This window comes from Esox lucius, chromosome 18 (assembly GCF_011004845.1).
Source record: "Esox lucius isolate fEsoLuc1 chromosome 18, fEsoLuc1.pri, whole genome shotgun sequence".
NCBI classification, from domain to species: domain Eukaryota; kingdom Metazoa; phylum Chordata; class Actinopteri; order Esociformes; family Esocidae; genus Esox; species Esox lucius.
This window is the reverse complement of record NC_047586.1, coordinates 17,983,516-18,008,146: the sequence shown is the minus strand read 5'-3', so window position 1 is coordinate 18,008,146 and position 24,631 is coordinate 17,983,516. Positions and strand designations below refer to the sequence as shown.

The following is a 24,631-nucleotide window of genomic DNA, read 5'->3' as shown; positions in this document are numbered from 1 at the left end:
AAACCTCCACCAATAATAACTACACTGTTTGTTTTGCGAGTGAGGCAAACAAATGCCTCTGGCGGCAAATTAAAGTTCCGACATTTAATAAAGTTGTTACAGTTGGAGCATACGATTTGTACCGGCCTATTTTTGAGAAAATGTATATTTTTTGCATCAACCATCCTTGTCTCAGGAAAGAGGCTATTAGAACAATTATGTTTGAAGACAGCTAGATTCTATAACAGGCTGGTGTATTTTCAATATGCACCAATACCCTTTATAGCCCCAAAAAATAATATTCCAACAGAAAGTGTAAACCAAAGTTACATAATCCTCCCTGGTCCTCCCATGGGCTTCTACCACCTGATGAGGAGACGGGAAGGTTGCCCTGGGTGCTAAGGCCTGTCCTGTTGGAAGTCTGTAGGAGTCCATTCAAACTACTCATTAGACCAGGCCGCCATGACGTCATACAACCGGCTTAACGGCCGTTGAGGCCTTTGGCGGCGTTCACAAAGCGCCGTGGTTTTCTTTCACTCGGACCGGTCCTTTTCTTAAGGTCCGTGGCAGCTGTCCAGTGACCCCTCCGCCAGGGAATGGTGAGACGTGACAGACAGGCTAATTAAACCACAGGCGTTTCCCAGTCCTGTATGAGCTCCCGTGCATCCACGCCACACTGGCTCCCCTCACACCAGGAATGGTGTCCTGTGTATATAGTCGTCCCACACACGTACGTGGTGGAACAGGAAATGATTGATTCGAGACAGATCGCTGACAAAATGGAGCACACCCACAGTTATTCTATTCCACCAATAAAAACTTTTCTGGATTAATGGGCTTTACGGACTCTGAGCTGGCAACACAACCTAATCCTCTGCTTTGAAAACTACGTACAGGAAGTTGTCAAGCTGTTATCTTCACGGACAGCTGTGCTCCCCTTTACTCCTGGATAGATATGGAGAACCACAGATATAACGGCACTTGGGCACAACACTTAATTCTTTCGCTATCCCGTTAGAACCTAAGAAGTTAGCCGCCCGGTGCAGATAGCAGTAGATGCCATGTGTGTTATGAACAGCTTCAAAAAAACACAATTTGACTGTTTCTTTCCTCCACTTTAAACATTCCCATGTTGAAACTGGGGTACTGTGTTATTTTGGACAGTATTTACAGCATCCTGTCGTTACCTCACGAAGGCCGGATTAGTCAGTCGTTGGATTTCACTAATTGATTGAGGACCTTACTCAATCTGTGATTCAAATTTCAAGGAAACGTTCTAGCGTTAGTGGGGACTGCATTCACGGTAAACACAGCGTGTGAAGGCTCAAACAGAAGATACTAGCAGGTTTCTATCATGCAGACTCTAACAACACGCAGATGAAATGAAGCTCTGTGTTGTTGAAGTCTCCTCAGTCTCAGTTCCACTATGATCTTTCAGACTCAAGAAGGCAGTAGCATGCGCTTCAACAGTTACCATAGTGACGTTGAGGGCTGTCCTGTAGCCTTTCGTCATGGGTTATGTTCAGACAGTTTTATTCCTTAAAAACGAGTATTTCCAGGTTCAAATAATAATTAGTCAATGAACTTTAGTGCACAAAGACATATACATCATATAGAGTATAATACGTTTACTGTACGGTGTTTAGAATATTATAAATAGGTGTTTCTAATGCAAAATGCTGATTGGCTGAAGGCTGAGACATGAGACCGTATTCCAAGGGCATGATCTTTTTTTCTTTTTTTCCTAACTGTATTGATAAATGCTTTATAATGGAAAAAAACATATAGTTTTGTCAGTATGACTTGCTTAAAGACATTCTCATCCAGCTGTCTGTGCAAATTACAGGTGCCACTAAAAATGGCCGTCCTTGTAATAATAAATAATGTGAAAATCTTAACATCTGTATCCTCTTATTTGCCTGAGGATTGTGACGCCATCCTCTGTCATTTTCTAAGATAAGTGTAGAGAGGATTGCTTTCCTGAGTTTGCTATGTTTCCAGGCTAAATCTGACCTGATTTACTTATGTTGCCAGGGGACATATTAGAAGGATTAGGCTGCAACAGACATAAAAAATTTAATATGTTCACATTTACAGTACATTTTAACAATATCAAGGTAAGTATCGCTCAAATGTGGGTTTTGCACATTTTGTGAAGGTATTATACATGTCATGAATGCATACCTCATTCATGTAGTGTTACCCTTTAAGGAATGATTTAAAATAATTAAAGTTGGTCAAAAGATGTACTGTCTACTGTTTTGAGGAAGGTCTTTGGGGATGTAAATAAACCTGGTCTCCACTCTGGTCAACACAGTTGGATTTAAAACAAGAAATCAGGAACCGTCCCTTTGAAATGGTCTGAAAGAGCTAGTGATGTTGTCTTAATGTTGTCTTAATGTTGTCTTAATGGGGCACTCTTCCATCTTCACATGTTGGGAGTCTCTCTAAAATTATATATACAGAATGGCTTTTTGAAAATACCAAAAAATTTACTCAGAAGCTGTTTTTCTTCAAAAATGTTTTATTTGCAGAACTATTTACAACAGATGGTCATTAGCAATACTTAATTCAAAGAGGCAGGTTGATAAGTTATGGCAAAAATACTGAAACACATTGGTTAAGCAGAAAAATAAAACAATGGGCTATAAATATATTAGTTCAAAAAACTTTCCAAAAACTATTGTTATTTAGAAAAGAAAGGTTTACAGTTCATTTCATATAACCAAATATATAAATTAAATGAATAACTCATACAGCAAATTAATAATACAATTTGAAGAAAGCTGCAATACTAAACAGCAATGAAACATCAAATAATACATTCATTTTCACTATCCTGCATGCTATTTTAAGACCTTATAAATCAACCTAGACAAAGAAAATCTGAAACAACAAAAACATGGTCAAGAGCGGAAAATAGTTCCATTTAAATTAGGCATATATTTATATATTTATATATGTATATTTCTGTACAAATAATAATGAATATTTGGCATTATATTCATCCTCATTATTGATATGATATCTAACAATTCAAAATAGTTTAAGCTAAACATCTACCTTTATACGATATTTTTTGTCTTCCATGTCACTTTCCAAAACCATTGAGTGGCCATTAATTAATTCTACCCACAAGACATTTCTCCACCATAGGTAAACATAGAGTGAAAGCTGTCTCCCCTCGCAAAACATTTAGCAAAAAGTGGAAAGAACACCGGTCAATTGTGCCCTTCCTTTTCCCTGGGAGGGTTGCATTGGCTTAAAGGCTGACAATGCAATGACTATCAATGTGAACAATGAATCTGCCCCAAATGTCTCATGGTTGAGATACATTTAGGCCTAGCTAACAGCAGGGGAATGGGAGACATTCTGGGGAGAATCCTTTATTCCACAATATTGATATTAACTAAGGAATGGAGTGTAAGCAGGTCAGGTGACAGGTCAAATTAGAAGGCCATACTGTACATTTTGTGATGTAAAGGCTATAGTGCATTGTATAAAGCTTATTGCTAAACGGGCAGTGGGTACTCCCTGTCTGAATGTAAAGCAGCACTGAATCGCTCAAATGTTTCAAAATAAACCATGAGCCAATAGCATTGCCTCAAGGAAATAATGAAAGAGACCATGGTATTCTGTGGAAATATAAGTTACTTAAATCAGTGACAATGACAATAATAGAGAGGTGCCTTAAATCAATGATAATGATAATAATGAACTCTGTGCTCAAAACTGAAACAAATGTTTTATGAGAAGAGAGAGAGAGAGATAGACTATACTGGAAACAAGTTAGAATATAAGATTGAATGAAAAACAATAAGCAAAATTTACAGGGCCTTAAGAAAATCATGGTGGTGTCAAAATACGTCAAGACAAGTTTTTTCAAAATAACAAATCTAGGGCGCCATCTTGAGGACGTCTTGCGGTACTGCTGTGTGTTTGTGTGCATATTTGTGTCTGTGTATGAATGTGTCTGTGTGCTGATTGTCAGAATAAACCAATCTCTGTACAATAAAAAAAGAAATAAAAAAGAAAAGACAAATTCATTTCAGCACCTTTACTGACTTCTCTGAGGTTTTAAGCGCGACAGCCCACCAAACATTAGCGGCTAACCCAAGATGACGTAGCAGAAACGTCACTCGTCGATCACAAGCAGGTTTTTGCCCTCACACATTTTCGTAGGTAAAGGGCTGCGGAGCAATATCATCAACAAAGTACGCTGAAATGGCATGAAGCAATTTGTTATTCTAAATGGCTGCGTATACTGAATGTGTGTTTAGCATTTAAGCGCTGAAGATAAATTACCAATCAAATCATTTTCGAGGAACACAGGTCGTCCTAGTGTAGGCCAGCCACCCAGTGTGGAGTGCATATTAGAGCAGGTCGAAGTATCTCTGCGCATCCCTATCACGACGGCCAGTGAGAGTGCATATTGTAAACGCTGACGTTTAGGCGTCGGATCGAGTTGGAGCAACACGCGTTGAGACGCTAACCATCCACCCTCGCAACACGGTGTCAGGTTTCACAGAGGGCGGCGAGACGAGGCTCTTCGGTCAGGGGGGCACGATGCAGGCCGGCAGGACTGCTGCATAGCACACAGGCATAAACAAGTGCCCCGGTGGGCACCGTCTACACTATATCCCATTCTATATCAACGTGACTGACTCTCAACCATGAGGTAAATGGCTGTATATGTGCCCGTCTGCTCTCTGAAACAATATTGCACTTGGGCTGGTCAAGTTTAGTCAGTGTCTAGTTTGTGGTGACCATAATGAGCCATAAAACAGGAATAGGCAACCCTGGTCCCGAATGCCCGCAGACACTTCCTTTTTGATTTGACCAACCTGGAAGACCAGCTGTGTTGAATTGAGTCATTCCAGGGACTGGTCGGTTAGCTCTGTTGGTCGGGGGCAACATCCTACAGCACCTGTAGCAGTTCAGAAGCGGGGTTGCCTAGCGCTGCCATAAAGCAGCCAGAACTGGGACAAAAGGTTTGATATCACAGAAAGGAGTTGAGGAAATGCAGGGTTAGTTCTTCGCTGTCGCTCGACTTTTGACGATACTCTCTGATGTCGCGCTCTGCTAATCCCCTTCCACCACACACACACACACACACACACATATGCACACACACACACACACATGCACACACACACACACACATGCACACACACACACACACATGCAAACACGCACACACACACACACGCGCACACACACATAGGCTGCATGCAATTCCACAAACCTGCCAGCTCTTAACTGATTTGACTCTGTTCTTTTCTAATGCATTGTGGACCAGCAACATACAGCTTGGCATGATGACTTATGTTGTTTTGTTTTTTTACCAATCATGAAGCCCCCAGAGACAATTAAATTGGGGGACATACCAATAAATATGAACAATCCGACCTGCCCACAACACCAAATGAATTATATTTCCTCCTTCGATAGAAGAGATATCTACCTATGAGAATAAATGGATGCCCAAAATGACACACAGTAATCACCCTAAATGTATCAATTGAAAGGTCCCATTATCTCAGCTTACTGTCTTCAGTGCAGTTATACACAAGTATAACATTTAAAATGATCCAACTCTAATCCAACTACATGTGTCAAAATGCTAATCAAACTACTAAATATCAATGCATTGGGATGACAAAGCCCAGGTAGTTTTCTCCCTAAAAGCCCTTTGTGGGGACATCGCCACCCAGGCAATACAGCCAGTGATGGCCAATCACTCTGCAAGGCATTGTATTCCAACCAAAGTCCTCAACCTAAGACATTCATTTATAGGTTCTAATAAGTTTGATTTTAAGGCACCTAAGGATTTTTTCCCTATCATATTTAGTTGCCAAACGTTCAAACCTCTCTATAGAACATGGCAAAAGCAAACGGTGCGGGCCAAATGTGATAATAGAGTATGATTAAAATTAATTAGCTATAAAGACAAGTAATTGCTGTCACAATTTATGCAGGTAATTTAGAGGGCAATATATACAGTACAAAAGTTGACGATGATTAACTAAAGACTAGGGAATTATGGACAAAGGACAAAAGGCATGAATAGCTCCATGAATAGTTGAATACATGTGTATTTGTGGTTAAATATCAGTCAGGTAACCGTAGTGAATAATAATAAACAAGTTACTATAGCAGCATTGTTGACCCTGTGATTTTGAATCTTTCAGATGAGGCCACCACAGGTGAGAAAGAGCTGAAGTGACATCATTTCTGCTGCCCAGTAATTTCACTCTCATGGGAATCTTGGAGACCAAACTAATTTTATAAATATTTGATCTCCTTATCAAGCAAACCATATATTATTATTATTCTGCTGTGTACCGAGACCAGGCGTGGATTTTAAATCTGCAAATAATCACCAGGAATGTTGATTACTGTCCTGTTTTGCTTTTACACCTATAGTACACACCGCCTAAGATCTTTTTTTGCATTGTTCGGGGCTCTACATTCATCAGTGTTTTGAGTTTAAGGCTGTCTGGTAAGAATAGGGGTTTTATGGAGTTTCACAGGAGAGACAGACTGACGTTTGGAAATGAAATGGGATATGCTGGGTGGTTTACCAGAAGCTGTAGAGGAATGAGGAAAACACAGTCTATTAAAATAATGTTTGTTCTTTTTCACAAAGTAACTGTGGCTTACTGTGTTTTGCCCTTTTTCACAAATCCCTCAATTAAAAGGGATCTTAATCTATGCAATGTGGACATTTTACATCTATGTGATTTAGCAGATTCTTATCCAGAATGACTTACGGGAGCAATTAGATGTAATTGCTTTCAGTTAAATGTGTCACCTTTTTGACTCGGGATTCAAACCAGCGACTTTCCAGTTTGTAGCCAAATGCTCTAACCACTTGGATATCTGCCACCACATAACTGCCAATATATTAAGTCATCTAGCAAAAGTACAGTCATTTTTGGAAGGAATATTGAACCAATAAGCTCCTTGGTTGGAGGAGGGCCAATTCTGCAGTGGGGTGTTCGCCGGAGCAACATCAAAGCACCACCCCAGCAAAGTCGGCTTAACATAGTAAAATCTGAGGAAATGTCCATCCCTATCTCTCTCTCTCACTAGAATCCCCAAGACCTCTGACTATGTCTTTCATTACAGCCACTCTACTGATTTCATGAGAGGTACATGGTAAAACCCCACGGATAAGCGTCTGCCTCTTCAATAAAGAAAAATGAAACAAAAGATGAACACTGCGAATACACGCTTGCGGAGATGGCCTTTTGGCAAGTCAATAACCACCATCTTTAATTAGAGTTGCAATGGGCACCATTCCCGTAAATTTCTGTTATTAAAAAGTCCTTGAGTATATTGTGTGTGTGTGTGTTTAAATAAAACTGGGTAAAGGACAACCATTTCAGAGTAAAAAGCAGCACCATTAACCAGTAACTGGATAGTTTTAAAGTGTCATTTGCACCGGTCTGTCTCAAACTACATCAGTAGTGCGTAGGAAAAGACTTGATTGCTGTGTGCCAGATAAGAGTGTGTGTGATGTGGTCCCTAGGTTGGATGTTACTGTCCTTTCTGTCAGGGTACGTCTTTCTCTGCACCGTCCATGTCTAAGTCCTAGTCACTCTTTCACATCATCCACAAACCGACTAATCAGGTTCCATGTGGTTCGTCATTTGGGTGTAGATTATTAGATTCAACGATCTGTCATTATTATCATTCCACTCGTACTTGACACCGGAGGCTGGAATGCCAGAATGTCATCAGTGGGCTAAACACAACTCAAGCCGACGCAGATTGATTTGGTCTATAGGATAACATCGTAGTGATATTCAGTAGCAAATGTTCCATATATCTGTCCTTGCAATTCAACTGCAACAATATCATGTGAGCATCATCAACTACATTTCCCTTGGAAATACAAACATGAATAGTATATATAAGGTGCAAAAATGCTTTGTATCATATAGTCAACTTTTTTGATAAACAATTTTTTTTCCCCCTCTAAATGATTTACAATAGGGTTGCTGTGAAAACATACTGTACCAGCCATATCTTAACCATGTTTCAACCTCACGGCAATGCCATTAGCCTAACTGAAAATGCATAAATGCAGTATTCAGGTACTGCATGTCTTTCTCACATCCCATGTCTCAGCAACGTTAGTCAGCGGCTGGAGAAGCAAGCTTGGTAAAAGTGGTGTGAGTACGCTCCAAGAGTAACAATGGAACTACTATACCCAGGATGCTGTGCAACCATATCAGATGTGATGACTACTCCCCCGGTCTTTACCATACAAATAGAATAGACTCTGTAGAAATACAATAGAATAAACCCCATAGAATTCCATGTCTAGAGTTTTTAACCCTAGAGTGCACACTGCAAGACTGAGGTATTTCAATAACAGGTGTTGATCAATCACATTATATATTCCCCCCACTTTGACTGGGGGAGATTTCCAGACTTCTATCCTGACAGTGAGTCATCACCACCTCTGTGCTACCACTGGGGGGCAGTAGTCTCCGCACAGGGGGGCTTTAGCCCAAGACCACTGTTGCTGGTGAGATTCTCCATAGAAAATTTGCACTTTGTGATTCCCTTTGATCATGGTGGAAAAATACTGACATTACCCTTACTGTAACCAGGCTCATAACGCATGATGGCAATGTGAAAGCTCTTAGGAGGGGGGTGAATACATTTTCCAACAAGATCTTTTGTTACAGTATAGAAAAGCATAATTTGCTTGTATTTACCCAAATGTAATCGTAACGGTGGATCGTTTGAGTTAAAGGGGAGGTCTTTTAGCAGCTCCTTTAAGGTGGGGTGGAGGAGGGTAAAAATCACCCTCATTTTAAGGAGGACATCAGCAGAGTGGCAACGTATGGAGGGAAACGGTGAGGAGTGAGAGATTTTGGCACAGATGAGGGAGGGAATGGTCCTTTGTGAGACCCACTGGCTTAGGGTGGGGAACGGGAGGTAATTAGGGGCGGAGCTGGGTTGGTGGTGGGGGGGGGGGGGGTCAGGCTAGGTGGGCTCAATCCTCGGACCTCAAAGGCGGGTCTGGGCCTCAGGGATGTAGATCTCGATGCTGTCCGCCCGCTCTGTGGCTGAGTTCTGTCTGAAGGAAGCCGCTCGCTTAGCTGCCATGAGGCGCCGCCGGGCTTCCTGCCGCTGGCGGTCCTGCAGGTCCAGCGAGCGTTCTCGCATCACGCCGCCGCGCCCTTTTGACTGCCTTTTCGGCGGCGGGGGAGGCCACCTCCTCTCCTGCGTGCGAGAGAACGGGAGGGGTGTGTGAAAGAGACGGAGGATCAGGCAATAGAAGCCAAGCACGCACCGGCCCAGGCTGTTGGACGGCCCGGTCGGACCGGTCTGACGTCTGGGGAAAGCTCCGGAGCTAAGCTCCACTGACCTACCTGTAATGGCGTCTTCTTCTCCGGGCTCTCCACGGGCCTCCACTCATTGCCCTTGATCTGCTGCAGCTCGTCGAACTTGGCAGTGACGTCGTCGATGGAAAGCTGAAGAAGGTCCCAGAATCCGGCCAGGTCCTGAGAGGTGGGGCGCGGCATGGCGCTGGGGTCCTGGGGGGGGTGAAAGGTTGGAGGTTGAAATCGGGGTGAGGGTGTGACCAGATGAGGAGACGTTGGAGTCTATTTGACACACAGTAGTCAACAACACCATTTCGGAAAACCTACTGTATATAACGCAAGACATTTTATAGACCCTATTTGTGATTTCAAAAGCTTACGTTAAATCATCCGCTGTCGGAGCATCCAGCTCTGGCAAGCCCTGTTCTGTACCCTGCCTGACCACTAGATGTCCTCCTTAACTCCTTTAATGACTAATGCATTTCATGCCCTTTGCCAGCCATGAGCGCCATTTCATGGAGCCAAATCGAGGCTGCATCCATGTGGAGTTTTCCACTAAAAGATAGCCCTTGTCACTCCCAATTGTTCGCCTTCTGCAAATGTGCAACCCTTACACACAAAGGGTGGCAGTGACACAATATCTGCAGGATGCCTGAACAGGTTTGACAATGAAATCTGTTTCGCTGAGGAGACTCGCACTATCCGGATTACACAAACGCGCACTCACCCATATACATATTCGCCCTACACCCCAACACACCACATACTTTACCAGTGCCCCCCATGCCCTAACACGTGGTCAGTAGAGGTGTTACAGGGGGGTTCTCTCTCTCCGGCAGGGGAAGAAGGTCTGCTTCCTACTCAGTCGTTGGGACACATCTGAGAAGCTCAAAGCAATCTAAGTCTTGTCACAGTAAATGTGGGACTTCATCCATCATCCCATTATCTCCAGGAGAGCGCAGACAGAGACAGCCCCTGGCCTCTCAGTACCAGAGCAAAACAATGGGTGTCACAGACCTTATTAACCCTACAACAGTTGTCATGATAAAAAGTTTCATTCAGTTAACATTTACATAATATGTTAAATAACAGTCTTGGATTCACACTATATGAACAAGAAACCGTTGCTGTGGCCTAAGGAAAATCATGTGGACGTGCAGCACTGTGGCCAGACCCCTGACCCGGAAGCAGTAAATACTTCCTGACAATGTTGTTTACCTGGTAACTAACATGGCGCTCTCAGTTGAACAACTGCTGTTGCTGGTGATAGTCAGTTTTGTTTATGCCCGTGTGAAATGTTTTAAGTTGCTTTCCAATGACAGATCTTTTTTTTTTCTCTTTCTGTTTATTCATGGAGGTGGAAGGACTTCAGAACAAGACTTCCCACACTGTATTGTGTTTAAACCTCAGTAGCTGCAGGGAGTATCTTTCAGAAAAGTGTTTCCGAGTTACCTTGGAAGGTGACGTGACAATTCAAATCTCCTACATACACTATGAATATGTATGTAGGTTTCTCTGGCACATCTGGCACGTCTTCTTCATCTTAATAAAATGTAGTGGAAAAAACACTCATAGTCATCAGACAGAAGAAATACTAATATGCTGATTGGGAAGGGCTCTTAAGGCTTTTCTCAAACAAAATATGTGCCTCTTTGCTCTGTGTGAACAAGATTACAAGAGGAACATCAATTCAATAAAGCCAATGTCAGTTTAATTAGTTAAACTTCCCTTTTAGTCTGATTTCAGGTGAGCACTCAATGAGTTGTTACTTTAGCTGCTACTTAATAAGCCTGGAAAGTATGCCATATCTACTTAGAAGAACAGAACAACTCGAACTGTTTGGATAGTTCTGCTGCAGTATTTCATAGCTATCTATTAGTTGGACTAGCTAGTTGCCTAACTAAGTAAATAAGGGGAACGCAGAGATAACATTACATGGTTGTCTGGTTAGTGGTCTAGTTTCTCCTTTATTGTAATAATGTCACTAATATCAAATTAAAACAAAGTAATATCCAACTCTGGAATAATAGTAAATGATGGATAAGTGATTAGCACTGCGCTAATGGGCAGTGACTACCATTATGGGGCACTAATTCATCGTTTTATTGTACGTTGTTGCAGCATTCAACCTGCTGTCAGTGTCTGACAAAAGGCAGCTGATGACTGAGTGAGCATAGACAGGTGTTCAGGAAGGAGAGGAGATAGTTAAGATGAAAGACTGTGAGCCTCCTATGGGATATATATTTTAGAAGACAGAAAGGAAAACTGCAATGTGCTGTCTGTGCCAAACCAAGTGTCTGGCAGAGAACACAACCAATCCCACAAAACCTCAAAAAAGCTGTCATAGCTCAGCACTTGTAGCTACTGTGTGTTGAATTTTGGTAGGTAATTAAAATCTGTTGTGAAAACGTGAAAACGTTTTGACTACTTTTGGGATGATCAATGAAAGACAGTCACCGCTTCATTATCCACGTGTCCCACAGGTCCCATGCGGCTCAGTTGGTAGAGCGTGATGACTACTGGATAAAAACATTTACAGTGTCTTTAGCAAGTATTCAGACATCCACACATTCGCCAAGTTTTTATTTTATGGACTTATTTGTTATAATGACTTAAACAAAACTGTTTTGCTATCAATTTACACACAATACACAATAGCGGAAAACAATTTTGTCATGCCAATTTATATAAAAACTGAAATACCTCATGTGGATAAGTATTTTTTAGAAGTGCCATTGTCAACGATCACAGCTTTGAGTTGTCTTGGGTATGCCTTTAATAGCTTTGCACACCTGGATGTGGGCAATCTCCACCCTATTCTTCCATGCAGAACCTGACAAGCTCTGTTAGGTTGATGGTGGCTGTCTGTAAACTGTGATCTTCAGGTTTCCCTACAGTTGTTCAATAGGGTTTCAAGTGCAGGTTTTGGCTTTGCCACTCAAGGACATTCACAAACTTGTCCTATAACCATTCCTGCATTGTCTTGGTTATGTGCTTTAGATTGATGTCATTCTCAAAGATTAATCTTTGCCCCAGTCTGAGGTCCTGTGGGCTCTGTATCAGGTTTTCTTCAAGGAACTCTCTATATTTTGATGTGTTCATCCTTCCCTCAATCCTAACCAATCTCTCAGCCCCTGCTGCTGAGAAGCACCCCCATAGCATGATGCTCCCACCACCATGCTTAACTGTAGGGATGGTTTAAGCCAGGTGATGATTGATACTTTATATTCGCTAGACCATGCGCTTTTCGTATACAGTTTGATTTGAATGGAGCCCAACAGCACATTCAAAGCTTTATCAATTTTGTTATGACCCTCCCTAACACATCTAACACACTTCTTAGAGGTTTCTGGAGAGTTCCTTGGACTTCATGGCTTGGTTTTTGCTCTGATATGCACTGTGACATATGGGACCTTATATAAACAGGTGTGTGCCTTTTGTCCAACTGATTGTCTAATTTTATTTACCACTGATTGACTCCAATAAAGTTCTAGAGATATCTCCAAGATGATCCACTGACACAAGATGCATCTGAGCTCAATTTGCATTGTCATGGCGAAGGTTCTGAATTAGGGTTTCATGTTTCCCAGAGAATCTACCAATTGTGCATCCCAAGAAAAATTCAAGAAATTACCAGGCTTCCTAGTATTCTTGTTCAAATCGGAAGTACCATTTAAAAGCATAACCCCAGCAAAAAACGAATTGGACACCCCCCGCAATCAAATTACTGTACATGGAGAAATTCTAAAGCTGTGTTTGTTACATGTAATCAACAACAAAATCACTACAGTTTATTTAGCCTAGTTTAAACTTCTATATCCTAATATCCTCCTACGATATTAAGCCAAATATTACAACATTATATAGTTATTAGGCCACATGAAGTCTGTTGAAGATTACATACATTTCTTCCTGTCATAGACTGAAAAATGCAGCTTTGTCCTTTTCTTTTTAAAGGTTGCGGCAGTCCATACTCTATCAGTTTGTGGAGCCGCCTATACATTTCATATTTTGCTTGCATGTTTTGCATTACGCTTTTGTGGCATGCATTTTTGTAAAGCTTTGACATACCAATTTCTTTCTGTGAATTCATAAAATGAATAAAGTGTACCTGTAATTCAAAAGTTGGATCAAATTTTATTACCAAAATCACCATATTAGTGCATTTTAATTAACATGTTATTTAAGTACAAGTAATGCATGTGCTAATTTATGGTGACTGGGTGTTAGTAAATATGGTCCACCCACATCATTGAGCGTTGATTAACAATCATGCAGGTAGAGGACCATAAATGGCAATAGATTTGCATACCTGTTCCATTTCATGTAATGCAGTTTGTGAAATGGAATACATCAATACTTTATTATAATTTACCTGTTCGTAATGTTTTTCTACTAAGAAAAGGTAGTGAGTTTACAGGGGAAACCCAGGTATCTGGATTCCCTCCGTGAAGCCCTAGTCTGAATACCGATGCACATGAGATATTTCGTTTTTTAATAATAAAAAATGTGCCAAACATTTCTACAGAACATATTTTTGCATGGATATTATGTGGTAATGTGTGTAGATTTATGGACATGTCTTAATCGTTTAATGATTTAACGTACTGTATTTTTTGTATCCATAACTCAACAAAATGTGGAGAAAGTGAAGGAGTCTGAATACTTTTTAAAAGGTACTGTCAATGTGTAATTGTGAACGGTGTGATAAGTTAATAAAGAAACCTCAGTTTCCTATTACTGTTCTCTGTTTGGTTCCTGTGGGGTCAATAAAAGCAGAAGGTCTGTTCCACCATCGATTGGGACTGCTATTTTTGGAGCCGCCAGTTAGAGTAGCTTCAGTAATAGCACTTTTCAAGCCCAGTGCTGTTGGCCATCAAATACTCCACTGTGATAATGTGAGGTGTATGGTGTTTTTTTGTTCACAATACTGATGTACACACTACACATCCACACAAACAAACACACACACACTTGCACATCTGCACACAAACACTTGCACACCTGCACACAAACATGACATCGTTTATTTAAGTAGTAACGGACAAGGTATTTCACTAATATGAGTTTTTTTCAGTCAAAGCAGAGTTCTTGGATAATGCTTTAGTATCCAAGCACAGTACCAGTCAAAGGATTTGACACACCTGCTTTTGCAAAGGTAGTCTTTTTATTTTACTATCTTCCACATTTTAGAATAACAGTGAAGGCAACTATGGAATAACATATACCAAAAAAGAAGCCACCCTTTGCCTTAATGACAGCTTTGCACACCCCTGGCATTCTTTCAACCAGCTTCAATGAGTAGGTGTCCAAAGAGAGGAAATGACTGGTACAGTATATATATATATATATCAAATCAGAAGCTTTTTGGTATATATATATATAGCTTCTGATTTGTGTTATTGCTAATATAAACCAAAACAATTAAAACAGTAAAAGGACAGGACATGGGATATCAGTGTCTGATGTGCAACAGCTTACAGACAATCAGCATTGTGGATCTGAACTTGCACGTTTATAATATTGTATTACGGGTTACTTACCAGGTTCTGCTGACACAGCCAGTAGAACTGCTGGAATTTTTGAGACATAAGGAGCTGTGCACTGCCCACTGCACTCCGGATTTTCCCTAGGACTGGAGGACACACACACACACACACACACAGATTAGATTCCTAATTCTGTGGGTACAGCGATCTGTGAATATGTTAAAGTATTTTAATGCAAAACAATATGGCAATTGTCATTAATACAGCATACTGTATTTATATGATATATTTATGTGTTAAGTTATGCTGAATATATTCACAGATCGTGTATTTGCACAGTGTATTCCTCACTCCATGGCCATCGCTATCATGGCATCAGCCACTGACGGCTCGGTGCGGGAACTCATATGTCCACGGCATCAAGAATCAAACTGCTGCCTTGGTATTCGTTCACGAAACAATTATGTTAACAGAAACTTGCAAACATGTCCATCCACAAGCATGGCTTGGCCCGTTCTAAAGGGTCGCAGTTGCACAGAACGGAGTAATGACAAACAGCCCCCGCCTTAGGGACAATAGAGCCAGTACATGCCTCTAAGCTGCTGCGTCAGACACTCACTCTCCTCCGACAGGTCGTGCTCTTCCGCCTCCCTCTCCATCTCTTTACACCATCCCTCCATCCTCTTGGTTTCATTATGGAGGAGCTGCATGAACCAGCTGCCGTCCCTGCGAAGAGGGGACACCCGGCCCCCCTCCGCCCCCTCCAAGGAGGGCTCCGTCAGCCATGACTCGGGCTGCGGGCTGGGCGGTCCGCTAGAGGAGCGCTGGTAGTCCTCCCGGTAGCTGAAGAGGCCCTGGGTGCGGACGGTGCGGACGGCCCCGTACTGAGTGGGTGTGCTGGGCTCTGAGTGGCCCGCACGGAAGCCCAGGCCCCCCCCGAACTGCAGGCCTTTGTCTTCCATGGTGGGGAATCCCTCCAGCTCCATGTCAGCTTGTACAGCTGTGGTCACACTGTTGGACCGCCGGAACCGGCCATGCCTGGGGGCGCATAAACCGACAGACATATACAGTATCTCACAGAAGTGAGTACACCCCTCACATTTTGGTATATATTTTGATTTTATCTTTTCATGTGACAACACTGAAGAAATGACACTTTGCTACACTGTAAAGTAGTGAGTGTACAGCTTGTATAACAGTGTAAATTTGCCGTCCCCTCAATAACTCAACACACAGTCATTAATGTTTAAACCGCTGGCAACAAAAGTGAGTACACCCCTAAGGGAAAATGTCCAAAATGTCCAAAGGCAAGCAATCAACTCCAACAGTGTTTGGACAGTGACAGGTTCTAGTTTTAGATTTTTTAGCTGCATATTCCTTGACTAAGTTCAGTAAAGCAGTCATGTTTCACCCACACCTGCCCAAAAAGAAATATCAGTGGAAACTACTGGCCAAATATCTTTGGCGCTCTAAAGTTGATTTCTATGGCTAATCCAATGTGGATGAAACAGCCTTCAGTTTAAGGCCACAGTCATTTTATACACCGATCAGCCATAAAATTATGACCACTGACAGGTGAAGTGAATAACACTGATAATCTCATTATCATGGCATCTGTCAGTGTGTGGGATGTATTAGGCACCAAGCGTAAGGATCTGAAGGACTTTGACAAGGGCCAAATTGTGATGGCTAGATGCCTGAATCAGAGCATGTCCAAAACTGCAGTGTTCCCTGTCAGCAGTGGTCAGTACCTATCAAAAGTGGTCCAAGGAAGGAAAAGCGGTGAACCTGCGACAGGGTCATGGATGGGCAAGGCTCATTGATGCACGTGGGGAGTGAAGGGTGGTCTGTGTGGTCCGATCCAACAGATGAGCTACTGTAGCTCAAAATGCTGAAAAGGTTAATGCTGGTACTGATAGAAAGGTGTCAGAACACACAGTGCATTGCAGTTTGTTGTGTATGGGGCTGCGTAGCCACAGACCAGTCAGGGAGCCCATGCTGACCCCTGGCTAAAAGAGCCTAAAATGGGCATGTGAGCATCAGAACTGGACCACGGAGCAACGGAAGAAGGTGGCCTGGTCTGATGAATCACATTTCCTTTTACATCACGTGGATGGCCGGGAGTGTGTGCGTTGTTTACCTGGAGAACACAAGGCACCAGAATGCACTATGGAAAGGAGGCAAGATGCTGGGGGCAGTGTGATGCTTTTGGCATAATGTTCTGCTGGGAAACCTTGGGTTGTGTTTCATATGAATGTTACTTTGACACATACCACCTACCTAAGCATTGTTGCAGACCATATGCACCCTTTCACGGCAACAGTATTCCCTGATGGCATTGGCATCTTTCAGTAGGATAATGCGCATTGCCACAAAGTAAAAATGGTTCAGGAATGGTTTAAGGAATAAAACAGCAAGTTTAAGGTGTTGACTTGGCCTCCAAATTCCCCAGATCTCAATCCAATCGAGCATCTGTGGGATGTGCTGGACAAACAAGTCCGATCCATGGAGGAGGCCCCACTTTGCAACTTACAGGACTTAAAGGATCTGCTGCTAACGTCTTGGTGCCAGATACCAAAGAACACCCACAGAGGTCTAGTGGAGTCCATGTCTCAACGGGTCAGGGCAGTTTTGGGGGCAAATTGGGGACCTACACAATATTAGGAAGGTGATCATAATGTTATGGCTGATCGGTATATGTAGCAATTCTGGAACACAGAGCCAAAATATTATTCAATCATCTGTATACAAACAAGTACAAATAGATTACATAAAGATGATATGGATCCAAAGATCCATAAAACGTCGACATGGCCAAACCCATTCAGAAATATATAGAGAAAACTAATAACGTACATGAGTAATCTACGTTTCAGAGTCAATAAGTATTTAGTCAGTGCAATCAGGACACATATGTAGATTATCAAGTGCTGCTGGGCCAGAGGCCAAACAAATCCAAACGGTTGCATTTTTTGTTTCCATTTGCAGCATACGCACCGTTTGTCTTCTTCCACCTGGGTGCCAACAGAATGGTACTGAGGAAGCCCTTTGCTTTCCGACTCGGAGTCTGTTGCCGTCTCCACCTGGTAAACCCAATCCGAAACAGCAAAAGGCAATACTGTCATTAACATTGTCACTGCCGTATCCCAGGGAAGCTACTTTCCCTCAACACCTCCTGTTCTGACTACTGGAATGTAGATGAAGGGGCTAAGTTACATTAAAAATATTCATTAAAGATACAAATACCAGTCAAAATCAGAGAGAGAGAAACAAAGAGAGGTAGAACAACAGAGCGAGAGACAGAAAGTAATATAGTGCTGACAGAGTGAAGCCCGAGAGCCTCAGCAAATGACTCTCCCTGTGAGGGATGGCTTTTGTTGGCCTCTCCCTCCCTCCAACCCCACACTCCCTTCAAGAGACTTTCCAGGCACACATTAAATACACTTTCTTCTCAACAGTACAGTCCCTGCAATTAAGTAATCAAATGTCAATAAGTATCATACCAGATATGGTGAAAGTATGTCGCTGGCACAGGAGGGAAGAGTGATTGGTGATGAGGAGGTTGATGAAGATGATGATGCATTGGTTTCTATCTATCCCTTGAGAAACTGCATTTCAGAAGAGACAGAATCTTGGCTTGAAAGTGAGATTAACGGCTACATTAACGGTTCCCCGTCTACAACGGATCGCGTGATCAAACGGAATTACACAAAGAAATAATCACCAAAGGTTTCTTTAAACATTACCAATCATCAGAAAGTGGTGTTTGTGTCCTGCGTGAGCTGCACGCGGACAAATCAGTCAAGGTGGACGTGCCGGCCAGCCTTACCTGTATCCCTATGGAGGAGCGTGGTGTTTTCAGGTATTCCTCCGCCTTGGACACCAGCACCGCCTTGTCACACGTCTGCACCGAGCTGTGGCTGCCCGTGGGCGCGTGCCGCTTGGCCGCAGACGTCTCCATGGCCAGGGTCACCGCCTTGGCGCTGTCTAGGCTGTCGGTGGAGTTGTAGAGGGTCCGACCCGATCCGCCCAGACTGTCCGGCGCCCACAGTATGCTCCCCCGCTGGTGCCTGCCCTCGTGGTACGTGTCCTGGGTAGATTCCGTGCTGCTCTGGGCCGTCACCGAGATGAGGGGCTTGGAGGTGGCGCGCGGGGGCACAGGCGGGGGCGTCTTGGCCTTGTAGGTAGGAGTGTGCGTCACAGCTGGAGAGAGAGAGAGAGGGAGAGGGAGAGGAAAGAGAGGAAGATGTGTTTCTGTGACGCAAAGGTCGTGAGGGAGAGAGAACGGAGAGTGACGGGGTTATGGCGAAACATTTGTTAGTGGGTTAAACTCCGATCGTAGGTCATGGAAAGAAGCATGTGACATCAAATCCTTCCAATAAGAAATAACAGTGAAGCCAACTGGCCAAATACTTCCGGTATTTATACTTTCTAAAATTGGCGAGAGTACGTACCAATCAATTCTTTGGTTATTAATCCAATTTGGAAGAAAACACAGTGAAATTAAAGGTGACGGTTTTCTATCCCCAGACTCATTGTATCATTAAATGCAGAACGTTGTGGAATACAAAACCAAAATACTGCTCATGCATACAACTGTAAAACACAGTTTCGCTGCATTTACCTTGAATAATATTTTCCACAAAAGGTGGGTAAACTGTCATTTATTATTTGAAATATGAGTGAATAGCGTTTACCCCAACTAAACCCCTGAAGGTACAATGCAATGACGAAAGATGGGGCGAGAGCTCTCTGAACAAGGCAGCCTGGTGCATCTACAGTAAGTGCATACTTTATACTAGTAGAGTGAGTAATTACAGTGGCATAGTGATGAAGGGATTATGTATAATGCATCATAAGGACACTCAAGGACACAGGACAGGTAAGGGGAAACTCTAGAGAAAAAAACTCAACAATTTATGTTTGCTTCTTCCTGGGTGAAAAAGCCCACTGTTTAAAGGCTACAGCGCTGTCTGGTCAGAGGAGGATTATGGGAAGCAACTCTCTCAAATGCAAATTAGAATGTGATTATAATCCAACCAGATGGACTTCACCGTAGAACATGGCAGGCAGCAAGGAGACACTTGAGATATTGAATATACCTCCGACTTCACAGACTTGGCTTGGGAAGGTACTACAGTGCTTTATATAAGAACTGTATATTCTGATACACAAATGTATGCTCTAAAACATAAGAATATGTCTAATCTGCCACGTTAGACAAAGGTTAGACAGACACTATGAATTCTGACTAAACCAATTTAGACCTGCAGTGAATAACTACATCACAAGCCCAATCCAACCATTTTTTTTACATGGCAATATTCTGGGTAATACGTACCTTATTTGCATGACATATACTGTATTATTTTGCATGGGAGTGTTCTAAGTGAGGAACACGGAAAAGTAGCTGTTACTGTTAGTGAGGTTTTTGAAATTATTTTTCTATTAACCAGCTCACAGCATTTTGATGTCAGATGATTAGAAAGTCCTGTCTAGACTGTCAACAGCAAGCAGAAAATAACAGTGATCCAATGTTATCATACTTCCTTTCGCCGGCTGCTGTACAATATTAATAAAATAATTTTGACAGTACTGGGCATTTAATGACGGTACTATGTTGACACCTTGTTGCACACTCAGGTACAGATGATCCTCCAGTCTGGTTCGAACACATTATCTAGCATCAAAAAAAGGATACCACACAACAGTTGTTAGATTTGTGGAATGATGCCATCCAAGATGAAGTATAATGAATAACGACATTTAACAGTCCTTTGTATTTGGTAGAAGAAACAGCTCATATGGTTTATCGTACTGGAGTCCCAAATACTACGTTGATCTGTCATAACACACACCAGCTGCAGCGAAACTACTGCAATCTGATGGCCTAGTGGATGGTAATGTTGACATGGGACATTTCTAAACCACTATTTCCTGAAATTGTTGAATAGGTCACTGAGGGAGAAAGGCATACATTGAAATGACAGAAATAGATTTCCCCTGACGTAAGTTGTTTAACTGGACTCAACACTTCTCATGTACATTTATTCAGGCATTCGTTTGTTCATGTGTTCATCCTTTCACTGAAACAATGACCTGTTCACTTATTAATTTTCAGTGTTCTTGCTATTGAAAAGACTCCTTAATCCATTGCACACACCACCATCTGCTGGATGACACATCTTTGACATAATGACTACTTGTGTACTATCAGGAAAACTACAATCTGAATTTATCCATAAAAAAATTCACAAGCACATCTTGGAATAGATCGATTAAATTGTCATTAGGTTTGAATCTTGTCATTAGGCGAATCTTGAAGAACTTGTCATATAGTGTTACATTAAATGTATTTATTCCAACTAGAAAGAGTTGTAGTTTTTCTGCCAGACTTTGTGGGTGGATACCAAATTGAGTGGGACAGGTGACGCAGTCATAGGCAGCCTTCATCTTTACATTTCTTTCCTGAGCTCTAATGGTTTGACGCTGGCAACGAAATGTGAACTTTTTAAAGCTTTAAAGCTTTCCATTCAAACAGAATAGATTGATATACTCAGTAGACGCCAATGGCTTTGAAAAAGCAGAACACCTGTACCCAGAAAGCAACCCCATATTGCCTCCCTGCTATCCAAGAGAAAGCAGACAGACACGGTACTGAGTAGCTCAGTTGGTATAGTGCAGCGCTGACAAAACCAGGGTTGTAGATCCAAATCCAGAGATGACAGATGACAGATGACAGAGAGAAACATGTGCATCTCAAATGTTAATATCATGCATTTCTACACATTTTGTTATGGTGGTGAAGAAAACAATGCTGCAGTTTAAAAGCTGTAATACCTATGACTTTATTAACTCATCACTCTGACTTATGCCATGTTAAATGGCCCTGATAAAAGTTTTAAATGATATACGACTGAATACTGATTCCGATAAAATAACAGTTCTGGTTCTATGAGCTCTCAGTATTTGACACTGTAGATCATAGAACACTTCTAGATATGCGGGAAAATTGGGTAGGACTCTCCGGGACAGTCCTTGATTGGATTAGATCTTATCTAGATGGCCGGAGTTACTTTGTAACCATTGGTCATCATGAATCTGTTAGGGTGGCTATGACATGTTCCCCAGGGATCAGTTCTCAGACTGCTTCTGTTCAATATCTATATGCTACTTCTGGGCCAAATTATACAGAACAACAACATTAACTTCCATAGCTATGCGGATGATACTCAAATATATATGGCTCAAAAAAATAGTGCACCTGAATGAACCAAAATTGTCTACAATTAAACCAAGATAAAACAGAGATTATTGTGTTTGGAAACAAAAATAAAATAACTAGTATTAGTAAAGAGATGGATTCTCGGGCCCTATCTATCATCCAGGTTAAAAACAATTCTCTTTTCATGAGTCTATGAGTGAGCACTGAAACTTAACCTCACTGTTTAGCCTTACAGATTGTATATCTTCCTATGTTTTTATCCCATTTATATTCTAGTTCTATTTTCTTTTTCATTGCTTTATTATTATGATGTTGTTTAGATTTTTTTTCATTTGAGTATTTGTATTTATGCTATTGTATTTTTATATTGTTTTATTTTTCTTTGTAAAGCACATTGAATTGCTTCTATGTATGAATTGTGCTATATAAACTGACTTGCTTGCTAATCTGATATCTGAGCGAAATTGCCCCTGGACGTCAGAGCTGAACCAGTGTTAAAGCCTGGTCAGTCATTAGGCCATGATTACTTAAAGCTTTACACAGTAGCAGAGTTAAAGGAAGCAGGTACTGTCCTGTGCAGAGCACTAATTAAATAAAAAAATATCAGGAACTCATCACACCAGTTTAATCAGAGGCTGCACAAGTAATTATACAGCTGCCAAGAAAACTGTAATTTATCACACTATTATTTATCATTACCGCATTTACATAACCACAATCATTCATTAATTGACTTAAAAAGTGGAATATCTTGCAAGACGTGGTGTGGTTTGAACAGTGAGACAATGCTAGGGCTTTCTACACTTTCATATTTACAAATATACAATAATTTTGTATTCAATACTTTTAATGGTATTCTAATTTAATCTCTTTAAAATGTGCAGTCAGAACTTTTCTTTGGTGGTCTGTGGGCTGACAAATGTAGGTAGTTCAACCGTCTACTGGCCACAAAAGCAGCATTTCAGAATGACAGTAGAATCAATCACAATTTGACTTGCAATGTGTGGCACAGTTTTGGGGAGACAAAAGTGACATATTTAGAAGACACCTAGACACTTTACTCACTGCCAGTAAATTGCTATAGTAGCAGATGCCTAGCTTCTCCACAATTTTGAGCTGCCTGACAATGGTGGTGGCTCCAGGAAATCTGATCAAGGAGAATATGTTGTCAAATTTTTTAATAGAGCCATATTCAAGATTAGCTTTCAGTAAAATGAAGTGCATATTGAGTGCATATGGTTAATTTCTCTCTGAGATTCAAGCTCTCACATCCTATGTGTCCATGACAAAAGTTCAGCTTTGTTAAACTTCGAGAAAATGCTAAGCTCCTTATTCGCTCCATAAATGGCGTGTTTACAAACATAATTGAACAAACACCCCATCTACTTTTGTGAATATGTAGGCTACCGTTTGCTTTTGAACTAGGCTGAGAAGAAGCACTTAATATGTCAACAGCATATTTTAGGCTATAGCTAAATCTAAAATGGGTGATAAAGGAAATGAAAAATGCAGGGCATAGCATGACCAGAGCTTATGGCTGAGCGATAGTGGAGCAAAATGAGAAAAACAGTTGCTATTAAAGAAAAATGTAAACCCAGAGTATTCCAATTGAATGTGCCTCCATCCACTCCAACGATCACACAATCTGGCTCAGGCGTGTTTGATTCATTTATGATGTCATCATAATGCATTGATTCTCTTGCATTTGAGCTATATGGAGGAAACAAATGATTCTATAATTCCATTTTATTTTGATTATTCAGTTTGATACGTTTTTTGTTTGTTTTCCTCATAGAAGGCTTAAGTCCAATAGCTGCAGTTTGCCAGTGGTTCACTAGATAACAGTGAAGGACTGTAATGTGACATTTTATGAAGTGAGAGATTTTTAGACCCTGATTGAAAGTCCTGTTTTCTCCTTTGTTCAAATATGAACAAATTGTCATTTAAGTGAACTGCACTGCTATTTGGTCCAGAAAGTCTGTTTCCACTCCCTGTATAACAATGAGATTGAATCCAGGAGACATGTAAATATCTATGGGATCATATCCTGTAAACGTGTTTAACATCATTGCTATATATTCTTGGCAACAAGACAATCCATTGAAAATGTACGTTTCATATATTAAATATGTGTAAAATATTATATTAATAGTGTAGGTACCACATACACTACCATTCAAAAGTTTGGGGTCACTTAGGAATGTCAAGCACTCTTTTCATTTGGTCTGCATCTCACAAATGTTACTCTTTGTTATCCAAACACCTAAAATATAGATTTGTCTGTCCAGTGTCTTCCAATCTTCCTCTGTCCAGTGACTGTGTTTTTTTTTTTCCCATCTTAATCTTTTCATTTTGTTGGCCAGCATCATGGTGTCACCGCTTTGCGGTTGATGTTGAGACTGGTGTTTTGCAGGTACTATTTTACTGCTATTTGAAGACCTGTGAGGCTTCTGTTTCTGAAACTAGACACTCTAATGTATTTGTCCTATTGCTTTGTTGTGCACCTGGGCCTCCCACTCTTTCTGTTCTGGTTAGAGCCAGTTTGCACTGTTCTGTGAAGGAAGTAGTATGCAGTGTTGTGCAAGATCTTCAGT

The 24,631-nt window shown here is 41.4% G+C and overlaps 1 protein-coding gene across 1 annotated transcript in view; it reads right to left on the bottom strand.

Annotated features, from left to right (window-relative positions):
- Positions 1-8,966: 8,966 nt before the first annotated feature.
- Positions 8,967-24,631, bottom strand: part of LOC105024826 (disks large-associated protein 2) — a 128,131-nt gene continuing 112,466 nt past the window's right edge. The window contains exons 7-12 of the mRNA XM_020056424.3: positions 18,642-19,015; positions 17,810-17,895; positions 15,432-15,850; positions 14,867-14,958; positions 9,372-9,536; positions 8,967-9,222 (exon numbers count right to left, since the gene is read on the bottom strand). Coding sequence (XP_019911983.1) covers positions 9,007-9,222; positions 9,372-9,536; positions 14,867-14,958; positions 15,432-15,850; positions 17,810-17,895; positions 18,642-19,015 — 1,352 coding nt within the window. The 3' untranslated portion in view covers positions 8,967-9,006. The remainder of the gene's footprint in view (positions 9,223-9,371; positions 9,537-14,866; positions 14,959-15,431; positions 15,851-17,809; positions 17,896-18,641; positions 19,016-24,631) is intronic.